The sequence below is a fragment of the Pipistrellus kuhlii genome, unplaced genomic scaffold (assembly GCF_014108245.1).
Source record: "Pipistrellus kuhlii isolate mPipKuh1 unplaced genomic scaffold, mPipKuh1.p scaffold_m20_p_1, whole genome shotgun sequence".
In the NCBI taxonomy this organism is placed as follows: domain Eukaryota; kingdom Metazoa; phylum Chordata; class Mammalia; order Chiroptera; family Vespertilionidae; genus Pipistrellus; species Pipistrellus kuhlii.
This window is the reverse complement of record NW_023425404.1, coordinates 9697193-9710630: the sequence shown is the minus strand read 5'-3', so window position 1 is coordinate 9710630 and position 13438 is coordinate 9697193. Positions and strand designations below refer to the sequence as shown.

Genomic DNA, 13438 nt, shown 5'->3' with positions numbered 1-13438 from the left:
ACACTAATTCATAAAAACAGCAGCTTTTAAACACCATGGGAATGAAATATCACTAAATAGTGAATTCTATTTTCACATAAAATTGTGCAATTCAAGAAAGACTATAAAGGCTTATTACCTGTGATTTATAAGGGTAGGGAGGATTGTTATATTGAAGTCTCACCACCAACAGAGAATAAAATTCAACAGGAAGCAAGCCAGACTAGTTCTCATGGCATATATATCAAACACTGAAGTTTCCATAGACCTGCCAGCTTGCTGATTAGGGTACCTAGCAACTCATTTTTGGAAAAAAGCTCTACAACAAACCTGTTTGGTTGCTCAGTATTTACGGAGCCCAGGACACTTTCTAAGGAAAGAACAACTCACCAAGGGTGGTGCCATCCTTCCCCATGATGCACTCCATCGAGGTGATGATCTGCTGCACAACAGGTGGTGACAGTGACGTGGCATACACTGCACTATGAGAATGTGTTCGCAGATAGTCTATCAGCTCCTGGGGAGTTCACAGAAGCAAGGCATCAGAGGCAATGTCTGAGTTCACTGGCAATGTCACTGCCTCCCTTCCAGGAGGAAGCAGGCTCCTCCTCCCTTCAGCACACTGGAATATGGACACTAATCTGATAGGCAAGGGCAACCAACTGGGTTGGACGCTTTGTTTTATATTTTCAACCTGCCACACAGAATGAGGAACTAGTTTTAAAGAACCCCTCTAAATTTGGAAAGCGTTATTACTTAATTATATAAATAGATCTACATTGCAAAATTAAACAAGAAAGTGTTTAATTCCTTTTGGACAAGTGTTTTAAGTATTACAGAAAATATCATCTGCATCTTACCCCACATCTGCAAAGCCCTCCTTACACTCCTAAATCAGAGAAAGGCAACTCTCTAAATCAATTTTAAAGGCATTCAATATCCTCCACACAGATATTTATAAAATTTTATGTGCCAGAAATTCACTGGGTCTTTCACAGAACACTAAAGCCTGCGATAAAGAATAAAGAAAAACCTTGTCTGTCAGATACAAGGTTTTCAAAGCAATCAGTTGTCTATCCCCAATCTCTGATACCTTCTAACTTCACTAAGTCTTTAAACATTCACACAAAAAGCTTATGTACCAGAAACAAGAAAATACATAATGTGGCTTTTTTTTTCTTACAGTGTATCACTTCAAAAATACGCAAAATTGTGTAAAACCCACAATAAATATAATGTACCTAAAATATCTCCCAGAGTATTATTGTCTGTCCTCTGATTTAGCAATAAATCTCACCAAAAGGCAATCAATTCTCCAAAGTAGCCTGATCCCATTAACAAAATTCAAGATAGCCGGGACCGGTTTGGCTCAGGGGATAGAGCGTCGGCCTGCGGACTGAACGGTCCTGGGTTCGATTCCAGTCAAGGGCATGTACCTTGGTTGCGGGCACATCCCCAGAGGGGGGGAGGGGGTGGTGCAAGAGGCAGCTGGTCGGTGTTTTTCTTTCATCGATGTTTCTAACTCTCTGTCCCTCTCAATTCCTCTCTGTGTAAAATCAATAAAATGTATTATTTTTAAAACTTCAAGATAAAAAATCTACCAAACTTGACTAAACCCACTGATAATGGATTTTCTCTAAAGGGCAATCAATTATTAAGTATGATGCTCAGTGGACAGAACGTCAGCCTGCGGACTGAAGGGTCCTAGGTTTGATTCCGGTCAAGGGCACGTACCTTGGCTGTGGGCCCATCCCCATTGGGGGTGTGCAGGAGGCAGCTGATCGATGTTTCTCATTGATGTTTCTAACTCTCTATCTCTCTCTTCCTCTCTGTAAAAAATCAATAAAATATATTTTTTTTAAAAGAGAAAGTCTACACTTTAAAATTTCCAAAATATTAAAGAGGAATTAAAGAAATCTATGATTGCCTACTACTAGTATATGCCATATACAAATACTTAACACACACTGGTTTTTTCCCTAAAATTGCAGTTTTTTAAAGTAAGAGGGTTTGTTTTTGTTTGTTTGTTTGTTTTTTTCTTAATCTTTACCTGAAGATATTTGTCCATTGATTTTTATTTATTTTTGTTTTTTTAAAATATATTTTATTGATTTTTTACAGAGAGGAAGGGAGAGAGATAGAGAGCTAGAAACGTCAATGAGAGAGAAACATCATTGCACCTACCGGGGATGTGCCCGCAACCAATGTACATGCCCTTAACCGGAATCGAACCCGGGACCCTTCGGTCCGCAGACCGACGCTCTACCACTGAGCCAAACCAGTTTCGGCTGTCCATTGATTTTTAAAGAGAGTGGAAGGGAAGGGGAGAGCGGAGAGAGAAAATCTGATGCGAGAGAGACACTTCAATTGGTTGCTGCGGAGCTCTGATCATGCCAGGGAGAATCAAACCTGCAACCTAGGTATGTGCCCTTGACTGGAATCAAACCTGGCACCCTTCAGTCTGCAGGCCGATACTATGTCCACTGAGCCAAACTGGCCAGGGCAAAGTAACAGTTTTAATGAGATGTAATTCCTATATGATAGTATTCCCTTTTTAAAAGTGTACAATTCAGTGTTTTTTAGTATATTCACAGAACTATACAACTTTCATCACTACCTAATTTTAGAACATTTTCATTACCTCAAAAAGAAACTTCACACCCATTAGCAGTCACTTTCTACTTCCCCCAGCTCCTCAACCTCTAGCAACCACCAACTTACTTTCTATCTCTATGATCTGCCTATTCTGGATAAAGCATATTGAAGAAATAATATAATGTGTGACCTATTGTGACTTCCTTCTTTAACTTAACATAAGGTTCATCCATATTGCAGCATGGACATACATTATTATTTCTTAAACCCTTACTACAATCTTATAAGCCAGCATATTTATCTCTGTTTTACTGATAAGGAAACTGAAAAGTTAAATGCTCTGACCAAGGTCTCACAAAGTTAAATAATCAAACCCAGGCCTCTGTCTCCATGGTTCAAACATTTCTACCATACCACACACTTCAAATGCCTTAGAGGTCAGAATATGATTTTTAAATTGAAAAAACAAAATACAAAACACACACACAAACCCACAAAACAAAAAACAAAGCCTTATTATACACCAGCACTAACAAAATAATCTTTTTTTCTTCCTGACTTTATGTTCACCTAAGGGAACTTGTCTTTTATTCCCATCGGCTCCCATGATAACCCCACTACTCGAAACTGTGAGCACAATTCAAACCCAGCAAGAGTGTGGCGAACAGGCAGCACCACTGTGTGTTCTTTTATACAAGAGGGTATTCTATATCTCAAACCAGCATGTAGTTTAGAACGAAGCTCAAAGAAGAAAACAACAAACAATGAACAGAACCAGCCTTCAATGCCTCAGTCACTCACCAGGCAGCTGAAGTGTGAACTCGCTGGCACCATGAGCCTAAGCCACAAATTCAGGATCTCCGCACCCAGTTTGGAAGTTATTTGACGTGACTTAGCAACCATAAAAGTCAGTGCCTTTATTCTTAACTGCTCAATAATCACAGCCCATTTACCTTCTTTCCACCAATGTATCCTCCAGAAGCACCAAAGCTCTTGGTAAATGTTCCCATCATAATGTCCACATCCTCAGGATCCAGGCCAAAGTAATCTACCACACCTCGCCCCGCAGGGCCCAGAGCCCCGATGCTGTGGGCTTCATCAAGATACAGGTATGCCTTGTATTTCTTCTTAAGGGCAATCACCTCAGGAAGGCGAACAATGGATCCCTCCATGCTGGCAAAACAGAGTAAAACAATACATACACTGAGACTTCTTAACTCTCAAAATCAGGAGCGGGCCACTTTATTAATTTCTGATTTTACTGCTTTTTGAAATAATCTAACAACTGTCTGTGGTTTTAAACTGGCAAATTCAAATGATGCCATGGCTAGACGATTTTTAATTTTTTAATATATTTAATTGATTTTTTTTTACAGAGAGGAAGAGAGAGGGATAGAGAGTTAAAAACATCAATGAGAGAGAATCATTGATCAGCTGCCTCTTGTACACACCCCATTGGGGATGTGCCCGCAACCAAAGTACATGCTCTTGACCGGAATCGAACCTGGGACCTTTCAGTCCGCAGGCTGATGCTCTATCCACTGAGCCAAACCGGTTTCGGCGGCTAGACAATCTTTTAAAACAAGTACCAGAACACAATTAATCTTAATTCACTACAGAGGAATAAAAGTCACAGCAGATTCTTCTAAAGCTTGTAATTATAGGCAACATTAGACGCTGCATCACGTAGGTATGCAATTAAAATTCTACAGAAAGAATTAAAAAACATTAGGAGGTAAGAAAATAAGTGAAAGGGCTGCAGATAAAATAAAAATTTCTTAACATTAAAATCTGTATAACTTGTTTTGACATATTAGAAAATGTATTTTAATTACTGACCTATAAACAAATTCCCTCTACAAACAGAAAAACAAAGAATCCAAATAGAAGGGATATTTGAGGATCATGTAGCATGATGGAAAGATTAAAAGCCAGACAAAAAGACTTCTGTCCTAGAGCTAACTCTGCTTCCAGGTAATTTAACAAGTCAAAAACACTGTCTCCTTAGTTTCCAGAGTAGTCTAATTAGTGTTCCTTGAAAATGAAGTGAGGCCCTGACCGGTTTGGCTCGGTCGATAGAGCGTCTGCCTGCGGACTGAAAAATCACAGGTTCGATTTTTGGAAGTTATTTGACGTGACTTCCAAAAAAAAAATGTGTGTGTGTGTGTGTGTGTGTGTGTGTGTATATATATATATATGAAGAAAATGAAGTGAGGCTGAAAAATTCTAAGATTTCATGGAGCCAAATCGGAAAGATTAGAATCATAAAGCAGGATTACCTATATATTCCCTCCACAAGGATTAGAATCTTCTTCCAGGGTCTTCGTGTCCGAGGCTGACCATAAACAATGGCATCTTTCAGTAGCTTCTCTAGGCTCTGCATGTCTATAGCACACACAAAAATATGTCAGCGTAAAGTACCTTCTTCTTTCCTAACTTTATTCCAGAAATAAAAATAAACATTTCTTATTTAGGAACAGTGTCTCAGACAGCAAAGGACATTAACAAAGTCAGAACAGGGCAGAAAAAGATGGGGCAAAATGAGTGAGCTACTGCTATCTTTAATTAAAATCTCATCTGAAATGCAACAAATGTTCAAAGTCACAGAAACTCAACAAATGACTGTGGCACAGTTGAGTCAGGTGGTTAGCAGGCTTATGAAATGACCAATGTTTCATGTTAAATACCTGGCCATTCAGTTAGCTTTTTTTATATTTATAAAGTCAACTATAGCCGAAACCAGTTTGGCTCAGTGGATAGAGCATCGGCCTGCGGACTGAAAGGTCCCAGATTCGATTCCGGTCAAGGGCATGTACCTTGGTTGTGGGCACATCCCCAGTAGGGGGTGTGGAAGAGGCAGCTGATCGATGATTTTCTCTCATCGATGTTTCTAACTCTCTATCCCTCTCTCTTCCTCTCTGTAAAAAAATCAATATATTTAAAAAAAAAAAAAAAAGAAAAAAAGAAAGAAAAAGTATTATCTGACAAAGACCCAATATAAAAAAAAAAAATAAAGTCAACTATATCTTTAATCCTAGTGAGTCATTCAGAAATAATAAAGAAGACTGAGCAAGACTATGAAAATCACTATAAATATATATATCTCCTAAAAATCAATGAGGAAAAACTTCAAAGAACATGCTTATTTCCTTTACAGAAGATATATCTGATAAATGTTTGTTAAATAATTTTATCTTAGTAGTGGGTTAAAAATACAGTAGTCTGGTTAGTGCTATAGAATAAATTCCTGAATGCATGAATCTGTGTTAAGCAAGCTTGGCAATTGTTTCTGTTTGATTTGATCTGCTATCTGTACACAACCAAGTTCTTGTGGCTCTATCAGTTCTGAAGATGGTTAACAGGTCTAGAAAACAGTATGGCTAGTACTAACACTAATGAGGGTAATAATTTCCCTGTTAAAGATAAATGTTTTGAAGACCATTTTTGCCACCACTATCAACTTCATATTTAAATTTGTTTGCTCTGAAGCACTGCCCTTAAGAAAGCCCGCTCCAAAAAAACCAAAAAACCCAAAAAAAACCCCTGCAGTATATTTAACAAGGGTGGGAGACATGCCATCATAAAATCTAATTGTATAGTCTTTATTGCTCCTCACTGAAGGAGGGCATTAAAAGTTACATGATTTTGCTCTTTTCATAGAAAGGAATCAGTAGAAAAGAGAAATAATAAAAACATCACAAACACAGATAATATGGCCATAGACTGTGTTGCGGTGACACCTTCAGTTACAAGAACACAATCTGTCTGCTATCTGACTCAGAGACAGGAGATGCTGTCCCGGAAATGTTGAAGCGGCTAGTCCTGCTGCAGAGGGCAGCATCTGGCAATCAGCAAAAGCCAGTAAAAATATAGTCATTGTTTTAGTTTCCTCTGTTTACATACAGAAAAGAGGAGAAAAAATAAATACTGATTCAAAATTTTAGATGAAAGGAAATATCTATAGTAGAATGCTTAACCATATTATCAACTTAGGTGGGGGGAATCTACTATCTCTCTTATATTATACTTCACAAATCCCATGTAAGAATAAAGATGTAAGTGAAAAACAAAAATAAAGATGTAAATGAAAAACAAAACTACCAGAAGAAAATAAGAGAATAACCCTATTATCTTAGAATATGGAAGGCATTAACACAAAATCAAGTTGTAAGACAATAAATGTGACATCATAAGCATTTTAATAAGTCAGCAGAGCAAGAAACTAAAAACAAAGTTAAAAGTAACATTAAAAATAATGCAACATCAAAGAAAATAGGAAGGGCTCTTATAATCAGAAAAAAAAAAGAAGCCATTTGAAAATGGCAAATTTACAAAGAAATCCAAACACAATACTATATACAAAGTTGCTTGACACCTAGTAATTAAAGAAAAAAATTAACATGTTGTTGATTATTGGAGAAGGGAAGTTTTAAAATGTTTCATAATGGCCTAAGTTGGTGTGAGTCACTGTCATGTTGCTGAGTAAAAGTCTGCTTGGAGGCAATTTGGAAAAGTACAAAAATATTTGTGCCCTTTTAACCAGGCATTCTAAGACTGCTAGGAATTCATCCTAAGGCACTAATCACAACATTGAGCAAAAATGTGGGTAACAGGTAGTACCATTTCTAGTAGAAAATTTTAGAAACAACCTCGATGTCCAAACTGAGAGACAATCTGAATAAGGGCGCTTCTAGCACTGCCTGCCACCCTGACATTAGGGGAGGAGGAGAGTCACATGTATTGCCAAAGTTCACGATGTGTTGTAAGAAAAGAGCAGGTTCCACAGTGGTGTTTAATAAGCCCCATTTACATAAAGCAAAATGCTATTTGCATCATTCTTATTGTAAAACAGTTTAGATAGGACAAAGACAAAAGGCAGAAAGTTATTACCATCTCTAACCGTCCAACCAGGAGCACAGACCTACTATTTTGGTGTATATTCTTCTAGACTTATTTGTAGGTGTACTCACTTTGGTAAAAGATGATATTAAAAATACAGTTTGGTAATCTTTCTTCTCTACATGTTTTAACTACAAAAGTTATGTATTTTTATTGCAAATAAATATTGTAATAATACATAAACATATTTCCATTTAGGAAGTTATGGCTTTCAAAGGAAGAAGGGAGGGCGGGAGGGAGAGAGAGAGATTTGTTGTTCCCATTCTTGTATGTACCCTGACTGGAGAATCAAACCCATAATCTTGGTGTATCCGAATGACACTCTCACCAACTAAGCTATCTGGCCAGGGCTCAGAAAAAACATTTTAAATGTTGCTATCTTCATTTATATTTTCTATTATTAATATAACCACTGCCATTAATCCAAAGAATACCAATCACTAAGGCCTCCACAACAAACTCACTGTTGTGTTTGAAGACTCGAATGGTTGCTCCTGACAGCCGGGCTCCCAGAACCAGTGACGCATGGTTCAGTTCATCACTCAGAATCAAGCAACCCTGCAAAACCACAAGCACAGGAAGTAAGAAGCTGGCGTGGAGGCGGGGGAAGTTTCATTACACAAAAGACCAAATGCTAAAATCATTAATAATATTTATATCCTATTAAGGAAAACTTGTAAAACAGCAAACTATCAAATTCAAGAAGGAAAAAAAGTATAGTTGGTTTGTTTTTTAAATATATTTTATTGATTTTTTACAGAGAGAAAGGGAGGATAGAGAGTTAGAAACATCAATGAAAGAGAGACATCTATCAGCCGCCTCCTGTCCCCCCCCGCCCCCCCAAAAGGGATGTGCCCGCAACCAAGGTACATGCCCCTGACTGGAATCGAACCCGGACTGACGCTCTATCCACTGAGCCAAACTGGTTTTGGCTAGTTGGTTTCTTTACAAAATTAATTTAGAAGTAGATGCAAAATTCTAGCCTTTTAATTTAATTTCTTCATTCCTGAGATGGACATAAATATCCAGATATATAGCAATATATCTTTTATTTATATCTAAAATCTGATATATCAGATAGTCTTCATAGTTTCAGTTATGTTGGTCTGGTATCATTTCATGAGTTTGGTATGATGTACTATTTTACTCATAGAAGAAGTATGTGGGGGAGAAGGCAGCTGAGGGAGAAATGCTCCTAACCATCCAGAGTTCAATGACAATCTCACTTATTAGTCTACTAGAGTCTCAATGCACGAAATTCAAGCAAGGGTAGGCCCTCGCAACACCCTGGCTGCTGCCTCAGCCCTCACAGCCCCGGCTTCGTCCTGAAGGTCGTTCTGCTGTTCAGTCTAATTAGCATATTATATAGGATTCCCAAAATGACATGGAGTATAGGCTTAGTTTTGCCCTTAAAATCTCTGAACAAGTTTTTCTTTAAATCCATGCAAACATGGGTTTAAGGCAACAAGAAACATCTGAAGCTCTCAGAATTTTTATTTCTTTCCTAGTTCTTACTCTTCCACATCTCATGCAGGTTCCAACCTATAAAGTCTGAACTCAGAAACAGGTTCTTCTCTGTCAACAATGGCCTTCAAAATATCTGATTAGATGAAAAAAGTATGGAGCAGAAAGTGTCAGCATGTTCCCGGAATAAAAGGAAAAGTATTCCTGGCTGGATACTTAAGAACTTGCAATAGCAGTCGTCTGTCTGAAATTTTTACTGTATGTAAAGTTTTCATTATTAAGATTTTAAAAAGCTCCCTCATTAAAAATGTGCAGATTAAAAATAAAGAGAAGTAGAGTTGGAAATATCCATATGGACTAATAGTTTTTAAAATTTATAAATATACACATGCACACTAATCAATATGCTTATGCATGAGTTAGTATACATGTTTTTATTTTTCTAACTCTATCCATTGAGAGGCAGATACCTCAGTAGCAATAAACATACCAAAACTTGGTTTCTAAATATAATCCTCCAATATAAAGTATTAGGACTCAATGAAGAACTTAGTGGTTGACCCCAAGGTTAGGATAGGTAAAAAAAAAAAAAAAAGCCTGGGGCATCTTGTTATTCTACAAAGAAAGTGCTTTAGGAAAAAAACAAACAAACAAAAAAAAACAGGGCATATTCAAAGGGCATAGGAGCCCACCTGAAAGATCACCTAACGGCCAAAACTGGATCAACTTGAGCAAAAAAGTTAAAAGTAATCATGTTGAATCAAATGATAAAATATTCATGAACCCATCTTACTAATACAAGCTTAGGTGGTCCTCACACCATCAGGCCATCACAAAATGCCCTCACGCTGTCACAAGATGGCCATGTGCACAGTGGAGACGGGGTTCCCATGGCCCTGCACCCACCGCGGAAGTGGAACCCCTGACTCCAGCCTACCTCTTTGGGGCTATCAATCGCGGGGCTTCCACACTGAAAGGGCACAGGCCAGACTGGGGGGACCCCCCCCCCCACTTCGAGTGCATGAATTTCATGCACCAGACCTCTAGTACTGATATAAATAAATAGGAGAGAAGCAACAACTCTTCCTTCAGAAGAGTCAAGGTAGGAAGGACAAGAACTCAATGCAATGAAGATACTCAATTGGATACTGGAACAGGAAAATGGTTATCAGTGGGAAAACTGTTGAAACTGAAAAAAGTTCTATTTTTTAGTTAGTAGTATTAAATCAAGGTTAGTTTTTTAGGTTTGGTAAATGCTCCACTGTTATGTAAGATATTAACATACTGGGAGGCTGAATGAAAGGTATCCAGGAACTCTCTATACTCTCTTGTAACTCTTCTGTAAATCTAAATTTATCTTTGGAGAAAAAGTGTTAAAATTGAAAAAAATGAGAAAAACTGGGGGGAAAAATGGAGAGGCTGAATTCCTCTTCTGCAAGTCTTTAAATCCTTTCCTTAACCACACTTGGCATTCCACTGCACCTTAAAAAAGATGCAATTTTCTTTTTCCATCTAATTTTTTCCAAAATTGCCAATATAAGTATGTTCTTTTTGTCATCTCCTTTTTAGAGAACCTAATTCACTATTTCTGTGTACCAACCTATTTTCCCTTCTAATATACTAGGAGGGTCTATTATGTCATTTGTGCAAAAATAAAAATTAAATGCCAGCAGTAATCATCTAAATTAGGGGTGTCGAACTCAATCAGAGAAGGGGCCAAAATCTAAAATCCAGCCTAAATCGCAGGCCGAATGGTTTACTGAACAGTCATAAACTGTCACTGTGATGGAAACGCAGCGGAATGCAGTGATGACAGCGCGGTGCGGGCCACATTGCAAGGCCTGGCGGGACGGATTTGGCCCGCGGGCCTTGTGTTTGACACGTGTGATCTAAATGCTTAATATGGTTTCAGGCACTATGTTAAGGGTTGTAATCACATTGTTATTTTTAATCCTCACAACAATCTGTGAGATAAGAACTATTATTATTATCCCATATGAAAACAAAGGAGTTACAATCTTGCCCAAGGTCATAACTTATACTCATACAAAGCTTTTGCTTTTAGGATACATGTTCTTAGTTAATATACTGTCTGCCTCTGACTTAACGCTGAATAATTGATCACCTCCCATAGAAATGTAATATAAGTCTTAACGAAAGAGTAAAACTGGAGTAGTTGTGAAGGAGAAACCAAGATAGTGGCATAGGTAAATACCTGAACTTGCTGCCTCGCACAACTATAACTAAAAGATAAAACGGACATCATCCAGAACCACAGGAAGGCTGGCTAAGTGGAAAGTCTACATCTAGAAGGAAATAGAAAAGCACACTGAGACTCAGAGGAGCTGCGGAGGTAAAGTGCAGAGGTATGGAGGCGCGCACATGGAAAGGGCTGGCAGCTGAGTACTCAGCTGACTTTTTCAATCCAAAGGAAGACACAAGCTCCCAACTGCTCTGAACTCCAGTTCTGAACAAGACTCTGGGGACCCAGACTCATACAGGGAGAAAATGGACTGTCTGGCATCGGGTGGAACTCGAAGGCGGCTTTCTCTCAGAGGTGCTTGCAGTGATTATCTCAGGAAACTGAGACCCAGGGGCCTCTTAGGGCAGGGCTGATGGGAAGCAATTGCTGTTTGTTCCGCCCTGAGACCCCACCCCACCCAACCTGTGTGCAGAGGCTTTTGCATATGAATGGCCTGATCCTTTGAAATCTAAAATTACCTAATAAACTGCAGCTGAGACAGAGAGACCCAGAACATATAAAAGAAGGCCTAAGGCCCCACAACAGCTTGCATTGTTTCACAGCTGGGGCTCCTCTGGGCACCTTCAAACCCCAAACAAAGAAGAGGAATCTGCAGATCTCTCCATTGCGCCTGCTGAGTGACCTCAGGCAGTGGCTGACTTTACACCTCCTTGGAGATCCAAGAGCCAGTGTACCCAGTAGTCAGAGTGGGACCATCCAGATTACAACTCCTCAGATCCAAATGGGACAAACCCAGGGGGCAGACTCAGTGAGCACCAAAAGCCCCACTGAAGCAAGTCTTGCCTCATAAGGGTGTCTCCAGCACAGAAGTGCTCCCACTGTAGACAAAGCTGATTCTCACAGACAATAGGCCTGGAGGTCAATTCCTCCCAGTGATACCAACAACAATCAAGGCTTAACTACAACAAGACTGTGCATACTGCCCACAAAGGGGTGCACCAAGAGTGTCCACCTCAGGTAACTGGGGAGGCTGAGCCACTGGGCCCTATAGGACACCTAGCACACAAAGCCACTCTATCAACACAGGGAAGCAGCCAAAATGCAGATACACAGAAACGGGCCACAAATGAAAGAAATTAAGGATATAGAGTTCAAAACCAGGTTTTTTTATAAGATTTTTCAAGAATTTTCTAGAAACTGCTGATAAATTTAGTGAGAGCCTTGAGGATATAAAAAAGGACCTATTATAAATTAAGCATGCACTGACTGAAATAAAGAATAATATACAGCAGACTAGAGGATCGCAAAAATCAAGTAAAAGATTTGAAATACAAAGAAGCAAAATCACCCAACTGGAAAAGAAAAAAAATACAAAAATATGAAGATAGTGTAAGGAACCTCTGGGACAACTTCAAGTATACCAACATCCAAATTATGGGCGTGCCAGAAGAAGAGAGAGAGCAAGATATTGAAAACCTATTTGAAGAAATAATGACAGAAAACTTACCCCACCTGGTGAAAGAAATAGACTTATAAGTCCAGGAAGCACAGAGAACCCCAAACAAAAAGAATGCAAAGAGGACCACACCAAACACATCATAATTAAAATGCCAAGAGCAAAAGACAAAGAGAGAATCTTACAAACAGCAAGAGAAAAACAGTTAGTTACCTACAAGGGAGCACCCATATGATTATCAGCTGATTTCTCAACAGAAACTATGCAGGCTAGATGGGAGTGGCAAGAACCTACAACCAAGATTACTCTACCCAGCAAAGCTGTCATTCAGAATTGAAGGGCAGATAAAGAGCTTCACAGACAAAAAAAAAAAAAAAAAAAAAAAAAAGCTAAAGGAGTTCATCACCACCAAACCAGAATTATATGAAATGCTGAAGGATATTCTTTAAGAAAAAGAAAAAGATAAAGATAAAAATTATGAACAACAAATACATTATCTATCAACAAGTGAATCTAAAAATAAAGTGAATAAAAAATCTGACGTACAAAATAAACTGGTGAATATAATAGAATTGGGGAATAGAAAAGGAGTGAACTGACAATCCTCGGTGGGAAAGGGGTGTGGGGAGTGCGGGCAGAGACTGGACAAAAATCATACACCTATGGATGAGAACTGTGGGGATGGAGGGTAAGAGCATGGGGTGGGATGGGAACTGGGTGGAGGGGATCTATGGGGCGGGGGAAGAGGAACAAATGTAATAATCTGAACAATAAAGATTTTTTAAAAAGAAAACTGGAGTAGTTGTTGCCTTGAATAGATTAAAATACATTTCATAACATTT

At 38.7% G+C, this 13438-nt stretch overlaps 1 protein-coding gene across 4 annotated transcripts in view; it reads right to left on the bottom strand.

Annotated features, from left to right (window-relative positions):
• SPTLC2 (serine palmitoyltransferase long chain base subunit 2) overlaps nucleotides 1–13438 on the bottom strand; it is a 93565-nt gene that overhangs the window by 36489 nt on the left and 43638 nt on the right. For all 4 annotated transcript variants that reach the window (XM_036430271.2, XM_036430258.2, XM_036430297.2 and 1 more), the window contains exons 6-9: nucleotides 7938–8031; nucleotides 4854–4959; nucleotides 3528–3747; nucleotides 370–496 (exon numbers count right to left, since the gene is read on the bottom strand). In XM_036430271.2, coding sequence (XP_036286164.1) covers nucleotides 370–496; nucleotides 3528–3747; nucleotides 4854–4959; nucleotides 7938–8031 — 547 coding nt within the window. The remainder of the gene's footprint in view (nucleotides 1–369; nucleotides 497–3527; nucleotides 3748–4853; nucleotides 4960–7937; nucleotides 8032–13438) is intronic.